Source organism: Engraulis encrasicolus, chromosome 16 (genome assembly GCF_034702125.1).
Source record: "Engraulis encrasicolus isolate BLACKSEA-1 chromosome 16, IST_EnEncr_1.0, whole genome shotgun sequence".
Lineage (NCBI taxonomy): Eukaryota > Metazoa > Chordata > Actinopteri > Clupeiformes > Engraulidae > Engraulis > Engraulis encrasicolus.
The window spans coordinates 28,646,369-28,668,970 of record NC_085872.1 but is presented as its reverse complement, the minus strand read 5'-3'; the positions used below and the strand labels follow the sequence as shown (position 1 = coordinate 28,668,970).

General features: G+C 44.6%; 2 protein-coding genes across 2 annotated transcripts; one reads left to right on the top strand and one right to left on the bottom strand.

The window, feature by feature from the left end:
- Positions 1–89: 89 nt before the first annotated feature.
- Positions 90–2,443, top strand: cldn1 (claudin 1). The gene is made up of 4 exons (XM_063220369.1): positions 90–421; positions 1,703–1,867; positions 1,986–2,070; positions 2,204–2,443. The coding sequence occupies exons 1-4, from the start codon at positions 199–201 to the stop codon at positions 2,358–2,360; spliced, it is 630 nt and encodes a 209-aa protein (XP_063076439.1). The 5' UTR covers positions 90–198; the 3' UTR covers positions 2,361–2,443.
- Positions 2,444–9,177: 6,734 nt separating this feature from the next.
- On the bottom strand, positions 9,178–20,357 carry angptl1b (angiopoietin-like 1b). Its single transcript, XM_063220368.1, has 5 exons — positions 20,133–20,357; positions 15,835–16,792; positions 14,392–14,585; positions 11,624–11,894; positions 9,178–10,961 (listed from the first exon to the last, which is right to left on the bottom strand). Exons 2-5 carry the CDS (start codon positions 16,652–16,654, stop codon positions 10,774–10,776), a joined length of 1,473 nt encoding a protein of 490 aa, XP_063076438.1. The 5' UTR covers positions 16,655–16,792; positions 20,133–20,357; the 3' UTR covers positions 9,178–10,773.
- Between the last annotated feature and the right edge of the window lie 2,245 nt (positions 20,358–22,602).

The window sequence follows — 22,602 nt, the reverse complement described above, 5'->3', positions numbered from 1 at the left end:
GCATGAGGAGCACTTGTGGAGGCTTGAATATTCGTGAAAAGCATCACATCCCATGGATGCTCAGCAGGACTTAAGTTCATTCAGAACGGGGTGGTGTGGCCTCCAGCTCAACTGAAAACACAACTATCCTCACTGTCACAGTGTCTCTGTCGCGGTGTGTTTGTTGTAGTGTCAAGGGGGTCTTTGATTTGAACAAGTATGGCAAACGCAGGAGTTCAACTTCTGGGATTTTGTTTGGCGATGTTGGGGTTTTTCGGCATTATTGCCTCGACTGCTATGGTAGAATGGAAAGCATCTTCCTATGCAGGGGACAATATCATAACAGCTCAGGCAATGTATGAAGGACTTTGGAAATCATGCGTGTCCCAGAGCACGGGTCAAATTCAGTGCAAAGTGTATGATTCATTACTTCAACTATCAGGTAAGATTTTAATGATATTACATTGTGTTATATTGTGATTTTATTTGGAAAACTGAATGTGGAGAGATAGTAAAATGTTGATTCTAATGCTTTGTTTATTTATAATACCTGCTGTGTTATATGCATAACGCGCGTTTTTTCTTTGAATTTGACACTTTGATGCTTTTTACATGCTCCGGGTGGAGTTTCCTGACGTCCCATCTAGAGCCAACCTGTTGAGGCAGGTCTTACATGCCCGGAATACCTGGACCTTGTTTTAGCTATGTGTGAAGTGTTATGGCTCTCAACAAAAGCAGTATAGCATACCGTTAGCCTATTTCAAACAGAGACTCGAACCTGGAATTTAAACTTACATGTTTTAATTATTTAAAAAAACAGCTTCATGACTAAGTTCATTTGAATAGGCTATGTAGGTCTACACTCGTTTAGGAATGGCGCTGCATGATATAGGGCCTCCGATTCTCATGTTGAGTTTGGGTGATAACAGAATTAGTTTTAGGTCTATCATTTAGAAAATGTGTTGCAAATAATTATATAAACAATACCACAGCTCATGTGCCATCTTGAAACTTCCTGACTGGCACCTTTTTATCTTGTGATACTTAGCCTACTTCTCCTTTCTGTCTCACTCACTGTGTTCAGACAGAAGTGAAATGACATGACACATTTTCAGCTGATATTGTTGACTTTTCTATGCTTAAAGGTGCACTCTGTGTAGGATGGTGGTCAGAGTAGGCACTGCAACTATGCTGCTCATTGAAACTGTGCTGCCTATTGCCAAATTTGATCTTTTCTATTGCTAAGTAATAAAGTGATTTTCACTAGTATGACCAAAGTACATTTCACAGCTAAAAATGTCTAGCCTATATCTGGAAATTCAAAATGGACATGGAGGAGATCCCCTTTTCATGTTAGAAAAGTGCAATTTTCCCAGTCATAATCAATACTTATAATTTGATGGTGCTGGTAGGTCTGCGTGAAAAAGGTAACCCTTGTGAATGGGCAGCATGAATTCTGGAAATAAACTGCTGAAAATATTACACAATGCACCTTTAATAAAAGCAGCCTGTGTCTTGGGCAGGGCAGTGAAGCATCAGACTGCAGAGAGATAGAGCGAGCTCTCTTACAAGAACTCTGTTAGGCCTACTTCCTCTTCTGGCCGGAGTTACTTTCAAACTGTGTGTTAATTTAATATTTTACAGAACAAATGTCTAGTTTCCCTGACAAGTAACCACCTGTATGTGTATGCTACTTTTGCCCCTGCTCTCCTCTGTCATGTAGGAGAGCTGCAAGCCACCCGTGGCCTGATGCTGTTCTCCATCGTCATGACAGCCATCTCTATACTGGTGGCAGTTGTGGGCATGAAGTGCACCACATGCTTGGCGGAGGACAAGCAGCAGAAAAACAAAGTTGCCCTGATAGGAGGAATTCTGTTTATTATTGCGGGTCAGTTAACACATGGATTTCAATTTGTTTGTTTGTTTTTTAACACATCAAAGGTAGTTTTTATAATTTCAAATGTGTCATCTGTGTTTGTTAAAATGTTTATGAATGTCTTTATTAGGACTCTGTGCTCTTGTTGCAACCAGCATGTATGGACACAAGATAGCCAAGGACTTCTACAATCCATTCACTCCAACGAATTCCAGGTTTGACATTTCCTCGTTTCCTAACTGATTGCTGTGTTACAGCTCTGTAAATATAACTGCAGTAAGCCTTAACAGCAAATGTATAGGTCATGACGGTTTTCTAAGTCAGTGCTGGTTTGTATGCCCCATGCAGGTATGAGTTTGGCGCGGCTCTCTTTGTGGGCTGGGCAGCAGCAGTCCTCACAATCATTGGCGGAGGCTTCCTGTGCTGCAACTGCAGCAGTGGCGGGGCGTCGGGTAAAGCCCCCCGCTACCCCCCGTCTCAAGGGGGGCAATCCGGCTACGTGTAGGGAGCCTCAGTGTGAAGGAGATGACAAGAGGTTCCCGTAGCCCCTTAAAGCACGCCGTCGCCGTACCTCCTGTGGCACGTGGTTAAAGGGGTATGCCACTATTTTGGGGCTCAATACAGTTAAAATCGTTGGCCAGGGTTTATAAAGGTGGTAAAGTGTCTTATTTTGCATGTAAGCCGTTGTCTTGCTTTAAGACAAGTTAAAAGAGGGAGCATTGTAGCATGCTACACGGATCCATTGACTTTCACTAGCTTAGCGACATATTCCCTCTTTTAACTTGTCTTAAAGCAAGACAACGCTTAACATGAAAAATATGACACTTTACCACCTTTATAAACCCCAGCCAACGATTTTAACTATATTAAGCCCCAAAATAGTGGCATACCCCTTTAATAGTCATTGGAAAGTTAGCTGCCATAGTACTGCACTACTATGACACAACACAGGGCTTTTAGTAATGCACTATGACTTGGTTATTGCCATTCTAGTGACACCACATCTATAACGGTGTGTCTTAACGGGTTAACATCATCTTCATCAAGGAAATAACAGCATGAGGCTTTTTGGTGTTGTATCAGTTCTTCCACTTCCACAATGCTTTATGACAGGGAATTAAATGTGATTTTTTTTAGTCTGTATGTTTTTTATGTTTACCATTAAACAATGTATGCTGACATTTTAAATTTCTACACAGCTTGTTCATGTGTATTTCTGTTGGGGCTATGGAATTGGACACACGTTGTCAACCATATTGTGTCTGAGCTACTTTAGGCATACCTCTGGGGTCTGGTGTCTTTACCTGAGTAGCACAACACTGCCACACCCTGAAAATGGGCCTCTCTTCACTCAGAGGCAGAGTATTCGTACTCTTACCGCCACACGTCCTCCACCCGCCCTGACATTTGTGACTGGGAGGCGTGAGAGCTGCTGAGGCATGCTTAGGGTTCCAGGTAGAACTAGAGGCTGTGGAAGAGCATGTACGGACACGCTTGGAACATTTAACTGCACACATACATGGGGTCTTTTCAACACATGAAAGAACATGAGGCGAAGAATACAAGGAAGCTTTTACCAAGTCGCCAATTTTTTTTTCTCATTTTGGTGGCTGATTCCTATTGGTCTGCTGTGATCATAACACAAAATGTGGTGGAAAAGACAGAATACCAGCTCATACAGACTTTTGAAAAGAAATGGGTGTGGCTGACATGAAGTTGTTTACCTCCTTATCATTTTCATGGCCTCGAGCTGGCCCGTGGAGGAGGGTTTGAAACAGGAATGCCTGTAACAATGAGAAGTACTACGGTAGATTGAGCACTGTAGTGTGATAGTAGTGTGTCATAATTTTCATTCATATCAATACCTAAATCATGATCGCATTAGACAGGGATGAGAAGATGAGTTTATTGTAGAGAACAAGCTGCTGCTGCTGCTGGTGGTTGTAGATATTGTAATAGGAGGTTTCAAAGACCATAATCTTTCTTTGTCATCTTCACTCCTCAAAATTACCCTCCAAACCAACCCAGGGTTTAAATTAGAGTTTTAAAGGAAGTGTGGGGGTGACATCACTGTGTATTGCTAATATAAATGTACAAAAGCAAAGAGTACACAGTAGTCACAACAATTGGCTGCCTGCTGAAATCTAAATCAATGTCTTTTAACTGGTGGGTTGGGACCTAAAAGTGGATTGTGGAGGGGTAATTCACCCTTTTATTGTCAGTCACAAAATAAGATGCGGTATTGAATAAATGACCGCCATGTCATCGAGAGGGGGAGCAGTGTTAAAACAGGCATGGTTATTTTTTTTATTATTTTTTTTTAGAATAAGACGCACACAAACATTCTGAAAAGAAAACCAGTATCCAATTGTGCAGCAAAAGATTGGGCCATAATGTAATGACCATGGAAAACTGTGGGTCAACACTATTCCAGTGAAGAAGCAGTGATCTAAACTAAAGGACAAAGAAAAAATCACAGTTACCCTCTAGAACAAAAGCAATTCCACTCTTCCTTCTACCAGGAGGGGGCATCAGTGCACTTTCACTAAAGGTTTTCATTTTGCCACCTACACATTTATTGCATCTGAGGATGCAAGATATCGTCACTTGTCATATGCACAAGTCCAGTGGAGTAGTCATGTGCACTTTGTCTAATTGTCAGAGCCAATACAGAAGGTGTAGCAGGCACAATGGTTAGTGGGAACCTGGTAATGCTGACTTTGTCCTGAAAGCTGAAAACAGGCCTGTCCTTGTCTTGTGATTTCACAACAACTGTAATTAGAGTCACAAACACAATATTGCACAAAACTAATCAGCATGTGGTGTGGTTTGACTTTTGATTTATGTCTGTTTGTCTACACATGCAAATGTGTGCATGGTATATGTACTAGAATATGCAGCGCTAGATTAAGTTCTTGTGTTGTCCAGAGTAAGACACGTGTAAGTGGTATACAGATGCTGCTAATAGCACAAATTCCATTTAATGACCACTCTGATATTCATATTATTCCAAGATGTCATTTTTATTTCCTGTGATAAATCCAGGGGATTGAGATGAAACGACTACAGCTTTCGAGTCCTGAACACTTAATACTTTAACTCTGCAGGATTTCGATCCAATAGACACTGGGTTCATCATGATAGACAGTTTGAGAAATGTCTCCTTGTTATCATTGGATTAGTTACTATGCTTGAGAAAAGATTCGCTTTGCTGTCAGTAAAAACAGACCTTCCCCCTTCCCACCCCTACTACCGACACACTTCAGAAACTGCTCTAGCTTATGCCCATACAGTATATTTTTATATAAATATCATATCAGCCTATTTCTGAGTGAAGGAGGCTGCTCATTCTGTCAATGGCCTCCTTGATAAACAGACTGCAGAATGACTCGCTGTCTGTCACAGGCTATTTGCGGACAGCTGGACGCTGATTGGCCCTGACGCTATACCTGTTCAGGGATTTCCCAGCAGCGGTGGGCTCTCGGGCACCACCCGCTGTGTTGCAAGATTGATGAGGCATCAACACAGCAGTGTTCCTAACATCCCGGTGGTTCCAGGTCTGTGCCTCTCCACAGGGTTTTTCCATGGGGAGAGACCAACATGGGCAAACATACCCCCCCCCACACACACACACACACACACCACCACCACACACACACACACACCCCTGCTCAGCTGCCCGGCTGCAGACATGGTCAGGTTTCTCTCCCTGAATGACACACTCGCTCTTCTCCACCAGCGCCAGTACAGCTGTGTGTAGGTGTGCGTGTGTGCTAGAAGCATGAGGGACCGTGTGTGTGTGTGTGTGTGAGTGAGTGAGTGAGTGAGTGAGTGAGTGAGTGAGTGAGTGAGTGTGTGTGTGTGTGTGTGTGTGTGTGTGTGTGTGTGTGTGTGTGTGTGTGTGTGTGTGTGTGTGTGTGTGTGTGAGTGCGAGTGCGAGTGCGAGTGCGATTGCGATTGCGAGTGCGCGCTCCCTCCAGACCCGGAACCAGGCCTTACCCCTGGCCAGATTCTGGCACACACACAGAATCCTGACCAGAATGAATCAAGTCCACTGAGAGACAAGCGCAGTTCAGGACACCTCAAACAGGCTACTGCAGTCGGCCACTGGTCTACACTGGCACAACATGTTGGTGGTGGTGGTGGTGGTGGTGCTTGTGGTTGTCAGCGTCCAGACAGACTACGGCCAATGAACAAACCAGAGTATGGAGGAGCCAATTACGCATTTTCCACATGAGGCAAGACGGGTGGGCCAATCACAGAAGAAGAAAGAACACATGGTCAGGGACGGATCATGACTCCATGGGCCCCTGGGCCAGACAGCAAGAAAGGGCCCCCTCCAGATGTTAGAGACCCTATATTGTTGGGCATTCAGGTGTTTTCCCCCTGAAAATATGTGAAAATAGAGTTGTTAAAAGTGTGATTTTACACAACATGAGAATGGAAATTTAGAAGATTGGGCTTCAGGGCCCTCTGGACTCTTGGGCCCCTGGGCCTGGGCCCGGTAGGCCCTTGCAGTAATCCATCCTTGCACATGGTCCATGGCTTACCCTGGCACTGGATGGAGAGTTTAGGCGCTCATTGGCAGAGCTGGTTAGGATTATGCAAATCTGAGGTTTGGGTATTTTTTTATTGAGTGTGTTTTCTATTTTAAGACCGTATAAAACAACTTAAATCCCTCTGGTCAAAAATAAAAAGGACTAGTTTGGAATTTGGGTGAAAATGTGTCTGGCTCTTTTGCCTATAATAACTTGTGTGAAATTTGTTTGAAATTCAGGGAAGCCGACAGGGACAGCTGTCCCGGTCCCAGAGGGAAGGGGGCCCCAGAATCGAGTTCACATTGCATTGTATGTATTGGTTGGNGGGGGAGGGGGGGGGGGGGGGCTCAGATGACTTTGTCCTGGGCCCAGCCAAAGCTGTCAGCAGCCCTGCTTAAATTGACTTGATGAGGAAAACAAATCTGAAAGATCTACACCAAAGAGGAAAGCTCTGTTTAAACTGCCTCATTGTGCAGCTGGACACAGACAGGTCACCCAAATAACAAACCGTTCTGCATGAAGGTCTGCCAAGCCAAACCTTGCTGAAACACTACCCATCTCAAGACTCCCAACACCATTCACACTTCTTTGCAAATGGTTTATATAGCAGAAAATGGAGCTGTCACATTAGTGATTTATTAATTCACTAATGTGTTGTGCTATAAAATGAATATGTTGCCTTAGCCTACCAAGTGTTCTACTCAGAAAATGAAAGGTGGTTTTAAGAACACTTCGAACAAATCAGTGACAGTTCCAACCATGTAAAAAATACATTACACCACATAAATCTGGTATGTGAATTCTATGGCCAGTTAACTACAACACCATAACATTATTTCCAGGTACTCAGACTAAAAATACTAAATCGATAGTATTCATCATGACTGAAGCCAGTTCAGTTGTTTGGCAGCTATTGTCCAGTTGTGGTGTGTCAAAAACATGACATTTTACTCAGGCCAGTGGGAACGGGACTCATCCCAATCCTCCATCTAGCCTGTTGAAGACGTGCTGAGCTGTGGCTATATAGACACTGCCAGAAGAAAGACTGTTTTTCCAAGGCAGTCACAAGAGAAACCTCAGGTTCGTTCAGTTTATGTCAACACATATTCATGATCACAAGGCTTTTCATACAAGTCATGGACACTTACACTTCAACCACTATTATCTAACAAAACTAAAGGTTGTTTACCGGATCGTTTTTCTTATGAAATTGTACCTCAGCAATAACTTCAGTGCTGCTCAGAGAGCTTTGTATATGAAGATCATCATTTGCCCTTTGAATTATATATTCACAGCAAATTATGTTTCCATTCAACACAAATATTGTAAGCGCAAAGTGAAGAATATGACTCCTGTTCCATCTTTAGTGCCAAACAAATCTCTCTTGAATAAAAACAGATCTTTAGACTTTAAGCACATCCAAGTAATAATATGAAAGCTGGCTCAGTAAATGAACGGGAAGTGTAAACTGTGCCATGCAATGACATGCCAAAAGGGAAGCTGTGGAGGTCTACAGTAAAGCACTAAGTGCCTAGATCTCTTGGAGATATTGAAATAGTAGGCTAAAAATACATGTCATTTAGAACATAAAGGCCATTACAAAGTCTTACATTCATTCACACATGTCCAGTAATATGTTAAATATATATATATATATATATATATATATGTGTTAAATAGAAATACATATAAACACATATTCCATGTTCAATATACTGTTTTATTTCCTTAAAACCAACCTTGCCCCTGATCTTCCCTGACGCTCTAATAGCACGCCTGGCGGTGAAATGGCCATAACCTATAGTGGCATTACTGTGTGGTGGTATTCTTCTCCATTGCAACCATCTGTTTGCATTCAGCTTTAAAGTAGCAAAATCACATGCTAACAACTTGCAGGGAGTATGTTCATAGACCTAACGAGTTGGCCTTCTCATGCCATCATGGCCATAAATGGAAAATGGCATGTGACCGCTTTGGTGTTTAAACTGTGGAGCTAAATCAGTGGATCTTGATTTTGCCTAGTGCTGGCAAGCGTATGAGCAATGTTTCTACTGTTTGGCATAAATGTACTAGGCCTACTAGACGCGTTCTACTCTACTCACTGTCTTCTTCAGCCCTACAGCCAACCCTCTCCAGGACTTTGGGCAGCCTCTCCGACAATATTGTTATTGCTATTCCCCATGTGGCATTTGGATAGTGGATGTTGGATTGGCGTGACTTTTTTATGTGGCAATAAAGCTTGTTTATGAAGCTTTACAATACGCTTCAGTGGTGAGCCTTTCAGTTTTTCTCCCACATTTCTGTATAGGCCTATATATATATATTATGCTGAAGAGGCAGGATGTGTCTGGGACACAATGAGGGCCGCGGTGTCGTTTAATACCTTTCAGCAGCCTGGCCGATGTCTGGTGATGCTTGAATGCCACAGGCAGACTTTTGTCCTGTGCCCTATGTCTGCTCTTCAAAGTCTTGTGGCTTGGATGAGTGTCTGTGCTCAGCAGTCAGTTTGCTTAGACTGTAGGCACACCACCATTGGCGCCCCGTCTCTACTTGAACCTTGTCTGCACAATCATTTAAAACTTCTGTGTGGTGTTTTGAGAACTATCTGATTCTGGCTTGTTTTTTTCCAGACTGTTTTGTGATATTTCAACCAATGGTTGCTGATGGGTTTTGTTGTTTTAGCACACATCATGCAGGACTTGATGTTTTTTTTTTTAATTCAACATCCATTTATTATACATTAACTTCCAATAAACAAAAGTTGAACCAATCACATAACTGGACTAGGTCAAAAATCAGTGAACGCATACAAATTTGAATCCCAAGTATAGTATGTCTTTTAAGGATATTCATCAACTTTTATTGAAGGCTCCTCGCACCAACAGACTGTGCCTCAAGCTCAACACATGAGTCTACAGTTTCCTGCCATCGAAACGAGAGCCATGTCAATGGTGATCACAGACCTCCAGGATTCGTGAGTCCTTTGAATGAAAAACACTGAACAAAAACATCAAAAAATGCTGAACGCATGTGGATGGAAAGAATGTAAATTTTCTGTGTTTAAAAGGAAAATCGAAGGAAAAAAACATATCCACGGAAATTTGGAGAGTTTCCATCCCCAATTCCTGCTCACCGCCACCCCCTGCTTCCCCACTTCACCACCTCCACTCCTCCTCCCTCCTCCTGTCTGGGTTTCAGCAATGTGTTTCTAGTTGTCTGTCCCATTGCCTCGCGCTAGTTGGTTGCTACTTTATATCTTCCAATCTCTCAAACCGCTGACGCAAATCACAAGTTCATTCGTTCATTTCTTTGTATCCTCACTTTCTCTCAGTAGCTCACACTGAAAAGGAATCATCTGTGGGAATGGCAATAACATCCGCTGTACAGCTTGCCACGTTAAACATGATTTGCACTAATTGTTTAAATATATTCCCTCCTGCTGTATTCAACATGATAAACAACTTGACCAGAAGTTGCTGTTTTCTTTGAACTCACATGAATTATTGATGACCATATTTATCTGGGTGTAGCAACAACTATTCACATCTGGAATACATAACCAGTAAATCTTTAGGATGAAAAATGCATAAGGTTGTAACAAGATAATAACCTTTTAAAAATAAAGCACACAAGGAAACAAAAACACGAGTGCATCTGATGTGAAAAACAACAGCTTTTCATCCATCCATTCATTCTAACACACTTATTTTGTTTCTTGAATTTATACACTTACAATTCATACATACACGTAGCTGTTATTCCTGACTTCTTGGTAATGGCTTAGTAACTAAGCCTTTAGTTGCTACCTGTGAGGTTAACTCACCAAGAAGATGTTGATGCTTTGCCATGGTTGACAGTCCAGTGGTATTCTGCTGTCTCAGGACCATGGCACACTGAGAAATGTTTGAGGAATGCCCTACCTAGACCATCATACTGGCAATGAATTTATGGGTTTCTTTCTGTACTGTTGCTCAGACTGCTGAACAAAGCGGTACTTGGGTAGGAGTAGGGTTAATATGGGTTTGGGTGGGGGTTTGGGTTAAGAGTTACACTTAAGGTTAGGATGGGGGTGTGCTGGGGCCAATGCCAGGAATGGGAGGGAGGGTGACCACTTTTCAGCTGCACTTCATTTCATTGTTCAATCCACTATACCACCCGTGCAAGTTCTCAGAGAGTGTGTGGCAACCATGATATACATAAACATACACAGTAAGGAATGAGAACACAATGTTCAGTCTCAAAAAAAGCAGTAAACAAATGCGAACGGACCATCACAAAGCAGAGCTGTTGACAGCATGGTCCAGGAGGATCCGAAGGGATGAGGGTGCCGACCCTCCCAGTCTGCAGCTTTGGAGACAGCGCTAGACTGTGAATTGGACCCTAATCAATGGGCCGGATCATCATACGGATAGCCTTCAGGGAATAGAACCCACCACCATAGTCTGCCCAGAAGATGCCGTCCTGGTGCTTGCTACGGTACACCCCACCGGTGTACCACACTCCATTCAAGTTGGCTTGTCCACAGGCGTTGTACCACCAGCCGCCCTTGTGGAAGTGTGCACAGTTACCTGCGAAGGAGCAAGCCATTATCATTCACAATCAGTTGATGCATTCTGGAAATACTGTATCTCATCTATCTGTATGTTTCTACTGAAACAAAACCTCAAACTTATCTCTAGTTTATTTATAGTCTAAGTGTTAACAAATACAATCAGATTTTGTAGGGGATGATGTTGCCTAAAATTAGATGATGTTGCCTTAAATAAAATCAGATTTTTTTTACATCTATGCATCCTTTTTCAGCCTCAGGAATTCAGTCATCAGCTTCGTGAATGTAATGTTTAAAGGGACACTGTGCAGGAAATGGTCAAAAAAGGTACTGCAACTATGCTGCTCATTGAAACTGGGTTGTCTATTGCCAAATTTGATCTTTTCATGAAAGTTTACTAAGTAATAAACTAATATTTTCTAGTATGGCCCAAGTGCAGTCAGTTTTAGAGCTAAAAATGGCTATTTCTAGAAATTCAAAATGGCGGACCATGGAGAAGATCCCCCTTTTCATGTATGAAAAGTGCATTTTTTCCAGTCATAATGAATACTTAGAATTTGATGGTGGTGGTAAGTATTCATGAAAAAGGTAACATTAGTGAATGGCAGCATGAATTCTGGAAATAAACAACTAAAAATCTCACACAGTGTCCCTTTAAAAAATGAAAAAAAAAATCTCCACCTGCAAAGGCGTCCTTGTCCCGGTCGAGGGTGGTGAACTGCTTCCCGTTGTGGCTGGTGAGCGAGTCGCCGGCGTTCCCCTGGTAGGTGCCCAGGCGCAGGCGGTAGGACTCGCTCTCCGGCTCCAGGTGGAAGCTGCTGTATTCCGCGTAGACCTTCTTCTCCATCCAGTCCTCCATCTCTATCAGCAGCCGATAGTCGCCCTGCTTGCCCAGGCTGTAGATGTTCTCCAGGCCAAGCCAGTACTCGCCGTCCATGTTGCCAAAGCCTTTCTGGAAAGGAAGATTAGATAGAGGCGAATCAGTCAGACACGAGAAGTGTGGTGTAAATATTTAAACAGGTAAGAGTAGCGAGAGAGGTAGCAGATGGCTCCTAATGTTTGGATGGATTGTGCCTTTGTGTTTAGCACACTTTAGAATCAGCGATGGAAAGGTTCTTATTCCTCTCTCTCTGTCTCTCTCTGTCTCTCTCTGTCTCTCTCTTTCTCTCTCTTTCTCTCTCTCTCTCTCTCACTCTCTCTCTCTCTCAAATCAAGTCCTGAAACTGCTGACTGCGTGATGGTATCTCCAGGTCCTCTTTCAACCACAAACAAATTTTGCATGATTATTGGTGAGCCAGGCTCAGATGGTCACATTGTATAACTGCACTTAATTTGCGGTTGGCCTTCCCCCTTGAAAGCGCAGGGGTAATCCAAGCCTATAGATTCGTCTTTCTTGGGGGAATGTGCTTGAGTCCTAGATACATGATGAATGAGCTAGGGTTTTATGTTTGGCCTACTTTGCTGGCATGCAAGCACGAGTGTGTGTGTCTGCATGTGAGTATGTGTGTGTGTGTGAGTGTGTGTGTGTGTGTGTGTGTGTGTGTGTGAGTGTGTGTGTGTGTGTGTTTGTGTAGGTGCGTGTGCGTGTGCGTGTGCGTGTGCGTGCGTGCCTGCGTGCCTGCGTGTGTGTGTACGTAAGTGCGTGCGTGTGTGCTTACTAAGTGTTTGGAGATCAATGCAAAGGTGGTCATGCAACATCCCATATGCTGGTGAGAGAACAGACTGCATGCACTGAATCACCCTGTGTCAGTCCGTTTAGATAGCCTAACATCCATCCTGTCTTGCAGTGTTGATGTATTGGGGCCAGGCAAGCCCGCGGCTTGGACAAAAAGCATAAGCTGTGTGTAACATGCATCCTGCGATGGCCCCATAATTTCACAGAAGGGTTCTTCTGATAAACAGTGATGAAGTGAAAGCGTGGCCCTTTTTTTTCCTTTTGGACTTCCAACAGCTCATCAAGAGCATATTCACTCTGAGACTAGTTGAAAATGACTCAATCTGCAGTGAAAATCTGGGACACAGGGCTGGACCGTATTTTGTGGTTCACAAAAACCTAATTCAGTTCAGCTGCAGATGATAGTGCTTCTCTTGCTCTTTAGTCATCTAGCCGGCTTCCCAAAATCCGGTGTCTCATCTAGCAATTATTTGCAAAATACTTACATTTGAGTGAGGGGGAGTAACTCAAGAAGTGTAGACAGATTAATACTACACAGGCTTACAGGGCCCAAGGCCCAGGGCCCAGGGCCAGGGGTTTAAGAGCCAATGAAGCCCTTAAACCCAAGCCTCTATATTTTCATTCTTGGATGGCAGTAAAACTGTACTTCTAACAACTGTATTTTCACATTTTGCCAGGGGAGAAACCCAAGGCCGGAGCTATAGGGAGGGCGAGCAGGGCATTTGCCCCTGGACCCAGGAGCACTCTTGCATTGGTGGTGGGGGCCCAATTGTGATCTTGTCAGGTCATATAGGGGGCCTGACAAGTGTTTTGCCCTAAGGCCCAGTGTACAATTGTTCCGCCACTGGAGAAACCTCAGAACCCCTAACAACATAGGCTTTCCAAAATCTGACCTATAACCTTGGAAAATACCAACACCTGTGGAAGGGGGCGCTTTTTTGTTTCTGACTCAGGGGCCCAAGGAGTCATAATCAATAACACCTCATGGTGTCTGTCAGCTGAACCCACCCACCCCCAACAGCAGGTCTACATCACCTGAGGTCTATTAATGCTGCTATTATGACTCACGCTGCTGACGCATGAAGCATAAGGGGTCTTACACACCAGGGCGGTAAAGCGTTGCGGAACGGCCGCGTTTTTTACCGCCGTCTGTAAAAATTAGAGATGCACCGGATCCAAGATCCGGTCCCGGATCTGGCAGGATAATAGGGTTTTTCACAGGATTTGGATCCGGTTCCAGGATCCAGGATCCGGCAGCCGAGGCTTTTCAGTCAAAATAGTTTGAGACAACGTGATAAAAGGGCCCACGTGTGTAAGTAGGCTATGTGTTTCAACCCTTTCGTATGATCCGGTATCCGGTTCCGGATCCGGCAGGATCTTAAGCAGTGGATCCGGTATCCGGCAGGATCCTAAAAATCAGGATCCGGTGCATCTCTAGTAAAAAATACATTGAAACATATCTGTCCTTACACACCAACCGGCGGTAGTCGGGCGTCATTTGGCGCTGCATTTGGAAAATAGAACTCGAGCGTATTTTTCACGCCGGCGACCGGCGGTGTCTCATTCAAATGAATGGCAAAGTAGCACACTAGCTTTGGCTGTGGGGGGGTTTTGAACAGGACTGGCCACACACGCCGACGCTGTCAGTGTGAAAGGCAGAAAAAAACACACCGGCCGAAACTAAGCAGAAAGACCTCGTTCGTCCCGCAACCGTTCCGTTCGGCTTCGGTATCTTTGACCCCTAAAGCATGAAGCACAACAGTGTCATCATCACCTTGTAGCTGTCCCAGTTCCTGAAGAAGTTGACGGAGCCATCCTTCCTCCTCTGGATGACGGTCCAGCCGCCGTTGTCCAGGTCATGTTCGCACCAGGCCTGCATGGGCTGCTCGCTGCCGTCCGGCCTCAGCACGTACACGCGGCTGGTGGAGTGGCCGGCCTGCATGGCCTGGAAGCAGTCCCGGTACGGCCCTGCACCAATCAGGACACCAGATGAGCAGAATAATACAAGCCACCCTGCACACAAACTGTTCAGCCTCCTGCCCTCTGGAAAGAGGTACAGGTGCCTCCGCTCCCGTACCACCAGGCTGGCAAAGACCTTCATACACCAATCAATCAGGATGCTGAACACTTAACCTGCCATCTTAGCCTTCCCATCACTGATATCCCCCCTCAACATTGTATTGTGATTGCACATTCTACTTGCACTAAACTCAAAACACACACACACACACACACACACACACACACACACACACACACACACACACACACACACACACACACACACACACACACACACACACACACACACACACACACGGCCCTGCTCCAATGAGGAAACCAGATGAGCAGAATAATAGAAGCAAGTGGGTAATATCTGCCTGCATGCCTTGCCTGTCTCAACATCTATTATCCCATTCCCCGCCACTCTCTACTATATATAGGAGAAGGTGATGGTTGTATTTGCGTTCCCTAGCCAACCTTAATGTGTTTTCCATGTTTCATGGGGTGGAATGCAGCTTTTTTTTCTCTCCTACTGACCTATGACGGAGAGTACGTTTAAGTTCAGTACATATTTTTTTATCTCAAGCAAGCAGGTAGAAGGCAGTCCAAACACGCGATGGAATTTAAGACCAGTGGTTTTTCTCCGAAAATTGAAAAACCCTCCGACTGAGGCGATGGCTCTCTGTTGTCACTGAGAGGTACTGCAGCTACTTTGTGGTCGAGGGAAGCCAGTGGGAAACCAAGTCCTTGAGATTTTTTAGCCTATGCAGCTGCATTACGTAAAAAAAACCCACAGGTTTTATTTTACTTGGGTGCAGACAATTAGAATGTGTCAAGAAAATCACCAGACAACTTGGAGTCACTACTATATTTTGCTATACCTGGCTGTAAGTAGGGCTTCATGCCCATTCACCTGGCTGAAAGCCTGAGAGAGAAAAAATACATTCAATATTTGTATTGAAAAGCTTTAAAACGGCTATTTCCTTCCAAAAAGGTTGTCCACAAAATGCATATCCTAAGAGTGTTGTGAGTGTATGGGGCAGGCACAAGGTCTTTTCCACAGCTATGTATTTTAAGGGGCCACTGTTCAACCACTCCAATAGAGGGGCGAATAAGCCACAGGAATGATACACAAAAAAATCGGATTGGTTTGTAGTACCCCACAAAGCACTTTTTTTAGAGTGGTTTTCTGTTCTGCCTTCCCTTAGCCTACCTTCTGAGCTGAAGTTGCCCTCAGGTGGTTTCAGGATGTCTGCCGTGCTTCCTGTGGGGGCGGGGCCGTTGCGGGACCCTCGGTCTCGGGGAAAGGCCCTCCCGTGGTCCCTCTGGATCTCATTGGAGAACCGGGGCACGTGCACCGGGATGTTCTCCGGCACCACCTGCACGAGCGGCGGGCCCCCGGACTCGGGCCGCCGGCTGCCATACACCTGCAGGCATCTCTCCTCCAGCGCCCCGATCAGCACCGACTGGTTGTTCACCACGGCGGCCAGCGCGGAAAAGCGAAGCTCCAGCTCGCGATAGCGCGCCGACAGCCGCAGGGACTCTGCGGTGGCGTTGAGGATGCGGCCCTCCAGCAGCGCCAGCTCCAGCGAGTTGTCCCGCTTGCGTATGATCTCGTGCAGCAGCTGCATGTAGAGCTGCGTGACGCGCGAGTTCATGTTGCGACTCTCCTTGCGGAGAAGCTTCATCTCGTTCACCAGGTTACCGTCCACGTCCACCACCAGCTGCAGCGTCTCCATCTCCCGCCGCTGCTTGGACAGCAGCTCGCGCACGTCCGCCACGTCCATGCGCGTCACGCGGTCCTTGTCCGGCGGCGCGGGGCCCCGGGTGGCGCAGATGGGGCCCGTGATCTTCTGCTCCGGCACCAGGAAGGTGTAGGAGCACTTTTTAGGGGCCTCGCCCCCCTCTGCCGGCGCTCTCCGCCTGCGCTCCAGATAGGGACCCCTTGAGAGGCCCTCTGCCTGGCTCCACATGGCTGCCAGGAGGAGGAGGGGGAGGAGGACGCAGGGGAGGCCCCAGACGGTTGGCCCCATGGCAACTGGCTGGCTTCTGAAGCTGCTGCTGCTGCTGCTGCTGCTGCTGCTGCTGCTGCTGCTGCTGCTGCTGCTGCTGCTGCTGCTGCTGCTGCTGCTGCTGCTGCTGCTGCTGCTGCCCACTCTCTGGCTTGTCTCCTGCAATCAGAATAATCAAGGAGCCACATGGTTATCGTGTTTCCACTCCTCAGCATGTTTGATATTCTTAACTTGCCTGATGATTGCTCTGCTGTCTTTTAAGAAAATACAGAAGTCTGCACATTATTAAACAAATGAATCTACTCTAATTCAACCCAAGTGGCCACTGGCCACATTGCCACTGCTTCAAGCAGGGCCGCTGACAGCTTTCGCTTGGACCAGGACAAAATCATCAGAAAAGGCCCCCCAATACATACAATGTAATGGGGAGCCAATTCTGGGCCCCCTATCTCCCTGGGCCCGGGACAACATACCCCCCTGTCGGCGGGCCTGGCTTGGTACATCATTCTTAACAGTATAAGGATATTAAAAATGCGTGAAAACCTCTGTGCTGCAAAATTCTGGAAAAGTCATTAGAAAGACTTATTTTCCCTGCTAATCAGAATCAGATCACTTTCTGCAGAGGCTATACCTCTGGTTTTCCACTGAGAAATAGATCTGTGTGTGTGTGTGTGTGTGTGTGTGTGTGTGTGTGTGTGTGTGTGTGTGTGTGTGTGTGTGTGTGTGTGTGTGTGTGTGTGTGTGTGTGTGTGTGTGTTTGTGTGTCTAAAAAAAAAGACTGTAAGCGTTTTAGAAGCAGGATGATTTAATATGTGGTATTTTTAAAAAGTGGTCATAGGCATTAAAGTGTCAACATGATGGTTTGCTATGATTCAGTGATTACAATTAAAATGAGGAAACAGCAGCCTAGTGTTGGTACGGACTCCATCTTTTAAAAGTACACCTGAGAATGCAAAGGCCTCTTCCATCATTTCCGTATTCTTCCTTGCCCTGTCATCTGCACATGGAGCACGGCAGGAAATCATCTGTTACTCTGATAGACATCCTGTATAGCACAGAAACCTTTACCCCTAAAACAGTAAGGCAGTGTTTACCAACCTTTTTTGTGTCATGTACCCCCTAAGCCTTTTTGTTGTGCCATGAGTACCCCCAAACTCATGTTTTACAGCACCTTCTTTAATGCAGTGTGACTATGCACCATGCATTAGTTAAAATTACATTTTTCCAAGTACCCCTGTTGTGTGCTCGCGTACCCCTAGTGGTACACGTACCCCTGGTTGGGAAACACTGCAGTAAGGTGCCACACAAGGAACGTGTTGACCCACGGCGGCAGCAGTAGAGACAGGCGCGAACACTGGTGGAGACTACAGTAGCTGGAAGAGTGCCACTCTTTTTCTTGGACTGTGTTGGCCTGTCTACTTGAAGCTGCTTTGTGCTTTTTCATCATGGGGAGAGAGCAGTGACGACTTCATTTAGCCCATGCAACAATTTACTGTATATACATTTAATGACCAAAACCACACACTATGCTGTTAGCAGCCTCTTCTGGTAAAAAAACAAGACAGAAAAGAATATTATGCATGGGAACTCACTTTATGAGTAATTGTTTGTCCTGTGAACTATTTTTGGAGAGGATTTTATTAACTTTGACAGTGAAAGGAAAGCAGCTGTGGGTGTGAAATGAGAGTTGAAAAAAAAAAGTTCCAGAACAAAAGAGAAAAACTTCTTTCAGATTGCCGTCTGGCACCAGTGTCACCAGGTTTCCATCCATGCGTTGTGATGTATGCCCCTTCGTCTCACTGAACCATAGTTTTGGGGTGAGGGTGTAGGAACATGACCATGACCACATTGGCAGGCACCTGGACTGGACTAGCCCAAGAGTATTACACCACCACAGTATACTGTATATCGTCCCGTGCCCAGAAGCAACTCACAGATTTCAAATATAGCATTAATCAACAGGCGCTTTCAATCATCCCCCTTGTGGTTTCCAGAAAATATTTAGCGCTGGGAAGTGGACTGTTCTGGCAGAGTCCGAAAACGCAAAACTGCTGCTGAGGCGAATGAGTCCTCTCGATCACTGTCAAGAAGCCATGAGTGGGAAAAGGTAAACTCCGCAGGGAAAATAAATAGAGACGAATTGCTCTCTGGCGCAATTACACTGTAGCCCAGCACATCAGGAGATGGCTTGACATTGGGCACTTGAGTACAGCTCAAATTGGTTCCAAGTGGGCCAACGGAAAATTGTCCTGTCCTGTGTATTGCTAGCAGAGATCAGAGGGGAGGAAAAGTCAGGTGAGGTAATCGTGCATGGGGTCTATGGGAAGGCCAATGAAGAGTAGGTTGATTGACATTTTGGGGTATGGCAGCTTAGTAGGCCTGAGAGACTTCTAAAAACAACTGCTCTCTCTGATTGAGTGTCAGGCAACTTTGGGTTATTTCAATAGAGGAACCATGCATCCTTGTGTAATTAACAACTGTTTCATCTGGTAACCCATTCAACCAAATTATGTTAAAGTTATGAAAAAAAAAAACTTTTGCTCCACCATCATAAAATGTTCTGTGCTATTAAGATCAGATGGTGACTGCTGTCAGCAGAGTTACCAAGACAACCTCTCGATAATTACTGCATGATTGTCCAGCCTGTGTCCACGACACCAATCCCTGCAGTGGAGCTGAGCGTTTATTTATGGTGTCGTGAGATCCTTATACAGGACTAAAAGCTGTGATTTTCTTGTCATAGCCTTACAGACACACAGACATGTCTCACCTATCCTGGACTGCTCTCCAAACGCCGCTGTCGTGACCGTGGGTTTTAATTTCAAGTCAAGCACAAAACCACCTGGTTCAACAAATTATCTCACTTCCTCACGGATGGGAGGTGCTGAATTTCTCTCAATTGAAAACATGATTAGTTTGAGTCAGGGCACACTGGGTGTAGTGCAGAATGAAGGCTGGGGTTTGCGTGCCCACCACAGACCTTGACAAAGAGCCTAGCTAGCCTCATGGTCATCAAATTTCAACCCTGCAGCATTTTTAATATTCTGGACTTTGTTCCTTGATGTTTCTGAGGGACTTGCAGAAATTAAAAAGAGCCACGCCGCCTCTTTTCAATGGTACAGAGATGAACTCTGCGTCTATCACAAAATCACAATTTTCCTTTTTCTTCCAAAACATCTACAATACCCATGCTTATGTTCAGTGAATGACATGTTTCTTTCCTGCCTGTCAAGCAAGTATGGAAAAAACACTTTCTGCAAAAAAGAACAGATACACAGTTTACTCCCCACTGAGTAAAATCTCAACACATGCCAAATATCAAAACACTGTGCGGCAGCCTATCACCCAATAGATTAACACACTCTAATGGGGAATTTACCCTTTGACCCTGTGGGTGCGAGTGCTATCTCTCATAACGGAGACATCCAAACAAAGAGAGTCTGCATGCTGTCCCTGATGAGTAGATGGAAAAGCTAATACAAAAGCAGTGGGTACATACCTCAGAGGCTGCTCTGTGGGAAAGAGCCTGCGCTGTTGGCACTACACCTCATACAATGCTTCTATTTAGATACACCAGCGGCCCAGATTCTCAAGCTGTTTCGCTGAGGAGACAGGTAACAACTGCATGGTGTTCCATCAAAAGTCTTCTTTTTAGTGTCTACCAGCATGAACCATCTTCTCTCTCTCTCTCTCTCTCTCTCTCTCTCTCTCTCTCTCTCTCTCTCTCTCTCTCTCCTGCTCTCACTTTCTCTGCCTTTCTCTAGTGCCAAGTAGGATCCCTGTAACTGCTCTGAGCTGGTCTGGTCTTGGTGGACTTTTGCCTCTGTTGAGTGTAAGTGATGCCCAGCCTACTACGTCTCATGTCATTAGGGCTCCCACAGAAAAAAAAACCCACCACTCCTCCCCAATTCTGTCTCGGAGCAGGATCCCACCTCTTTGGTGTGTCAGAAGATGAGGGGGATGTGCTTACGGTCATCAACAAGTCTGGATAGACACAAGTGATGAAGATACAGAAGACTCCCGCATCTTTTCTTTTGTGACAATAACCTTTATCCATGGAATCCTTTGCTGAACGTGTGCTGTTTCTTTTTTTGCTTGTGTTTTGTTCCTTTTATTTATTTATTTTTCATTTGAGCTGAAATATGTTTCCAAGAGCACATTGGTCAGAATGGAACATGGCTGGCTCTCCAAGCAATTTTCTCAAGTGGATGCAACTGATTTTGGAACATTTTGGGAGATGTTTCTTTCACTGTGTCTTCGAAATGGAAAGAGTTTGGCTAACAGAATAAATCATGTCCACGTGAAGCATGTGTTCCTGTGGTTTTGCGACCCCTATCCATTTACATCCTTGGCAGCTCAAGTTTTCAAGCAGTCTTTTCTTTTGACAGACATGCTGTTGAACTTAACTCAGTAAGCTATGTTAAAATGCAGAGTGCTTTCATTCAGCAACATTCATGGTTGTGGTTGCTTGTGATAATTTCAAGTTTGTTCTTTTAAAAATGTCACTGTTGAGACCTCCAGTCGGGGGCTACCATTTTGAGGTTTTGATTGCACAGCAAAAGATTGGGTTCAAGTATTTCGAAAGACCCTTTAAGTGCCCTGTTCTTTTTATTTAGAAAATTCTGAGTGGAAACTGATATCTGAAACTTGCAAATGCAGGATCTAACAAACCTCAGGTCTAAATGTCCATTATCAATGCATTCTACCGGTAGGCCAAATATGTTCTACATTATTCTGTTTATGATGTCAAAAAACAATTATATTGGAACATTATTCATGTCATTTAGAATTAGTCCCAGAGATGAGACGGTTTTATTTATGTGGTCGCGTCCAAAAGGTTTATTGATGGTTTCTAGTGCAAAAAAGTGGGAGGTCTTACCAATCCAGAGGTCGGCACATATTCACATTTAAATGGACATTGAGTGGAATAATTTGCATAATCGAATATACATGTGTAACTCAGGAGTGTGAAAGACTATTCTTCTGGACTGAAAGCTGTGTTGCCTTTTCATAAAAAAATAGACATTTGGCAGGTTATGTTAAAACGTCAATATGATTTTGCGAATGTGACAAAACATATGACTCTTTAAAAGGCTTATAAAGTGTGAATTTGTGAAATCTTGTATAACACCAAAGATTCACTATTTAATAGTTGTTTTTATTATGTGACGCAGGCTACTATTTATTTCTTCAAGAGTGGAAAGCGTGGAAAAAGCTACGTTTCAGAAACTCACTCGAGCCCTTTGTGTCTGTTCCTATAAAAATTAAAATGAGGGGATTTTAGCATGTGTTGAGCTTTTCTCGTTTTAGTCCATCTCACGCTCACTCTCTGTGTGTGTGTGTGTGTGTGTGTGTGTGTGTGTGTGTGTGTGTGTGTGTGTGTGTGTGTGTGTGTGTGTGTGTGTGTGTGTGTGTGTGTGTGTGTGTGTGTGTGTGTGTGTGTGAGATGGTCACTGTCAAAACAACAATCAATTTCTATCCCTAGATACAATCTCTCTCTGTGTGTGTAGCATTGACCCTGAAAGAAATGTGCAAGGCTAACAACTTAATTCATTCTGTATTACAAAAGACTAATTTTCTCTAACAAATGATCAGTGTGATATTGGGGGATGTCATCAATCATTCACCAAGCCAACACCTGATCTGACATTAGTCATTGAACAGAATTCAATCCATTATTCTGATAGAAATTGGTTGTTGTTTTGACAGCTACTTGGAAGCTTTTCCTCCCAAATATCGAAATACCAATCATTGTACAATGCACTGTATAGGCTAAGTGTGGCTCCAGTAAAACTATCCACTGTTGTAGGCCTACGCTCATACAGGAGACAAATGTGCCCTCTGCCGTCAAGATATGTAGACTACTTTCACACTGTAATAACTAATACTCCTGACCAACAGGCGGCAGCAACATCAAAAGTTTAGATATACGGCCATCAGTAAGCTCTCGGCGAAACACTGTTGTTTTT

Coding starts and splice junctions, on each gene's coding strand:
- cldn1 (XM_063220369.1), top strand. CDS start 199: ATGGCAAACGCAGGAGTTCAACTTCTGGGATTTTGTTTGGCGATGTTG. Junction 422..1,702: donor TTCATTACTTCAACTATCAG/GTAAGATTTTAA, acceptor TCTGTCATGTAG/GAGAGCTGCAAGCCACCCGT. Junction 2,071..2,203: donor TTCACTCCAACGAATTCCAG/GTTTGACATTTC, acceptor TGCCCCATGCAG/GTATGAGTTTGGCGCGGCTC.
- angptl1b (XM_063220368.1), bottom strand. CDS start 16,654: ATGGGGCCAACCGTCTGGGGCCTCCCCTGCGTCCTCCTCCCCCTCCTC. Junction 14,586..15,834: donor GGGCAACTTCAGCTCAGAAG/GTAGGCTAAGGG, acceptor TGATTGGTGCAG/GGCCGTACCGGGACTGCTTC. Junction 10,962..11,623: donor GGACAAGGACGCCTTTGCAG/GTGGAGATTTTT, acceptor GCTCCTTCGCAG/GTAACTGTGCACACTTCCAC.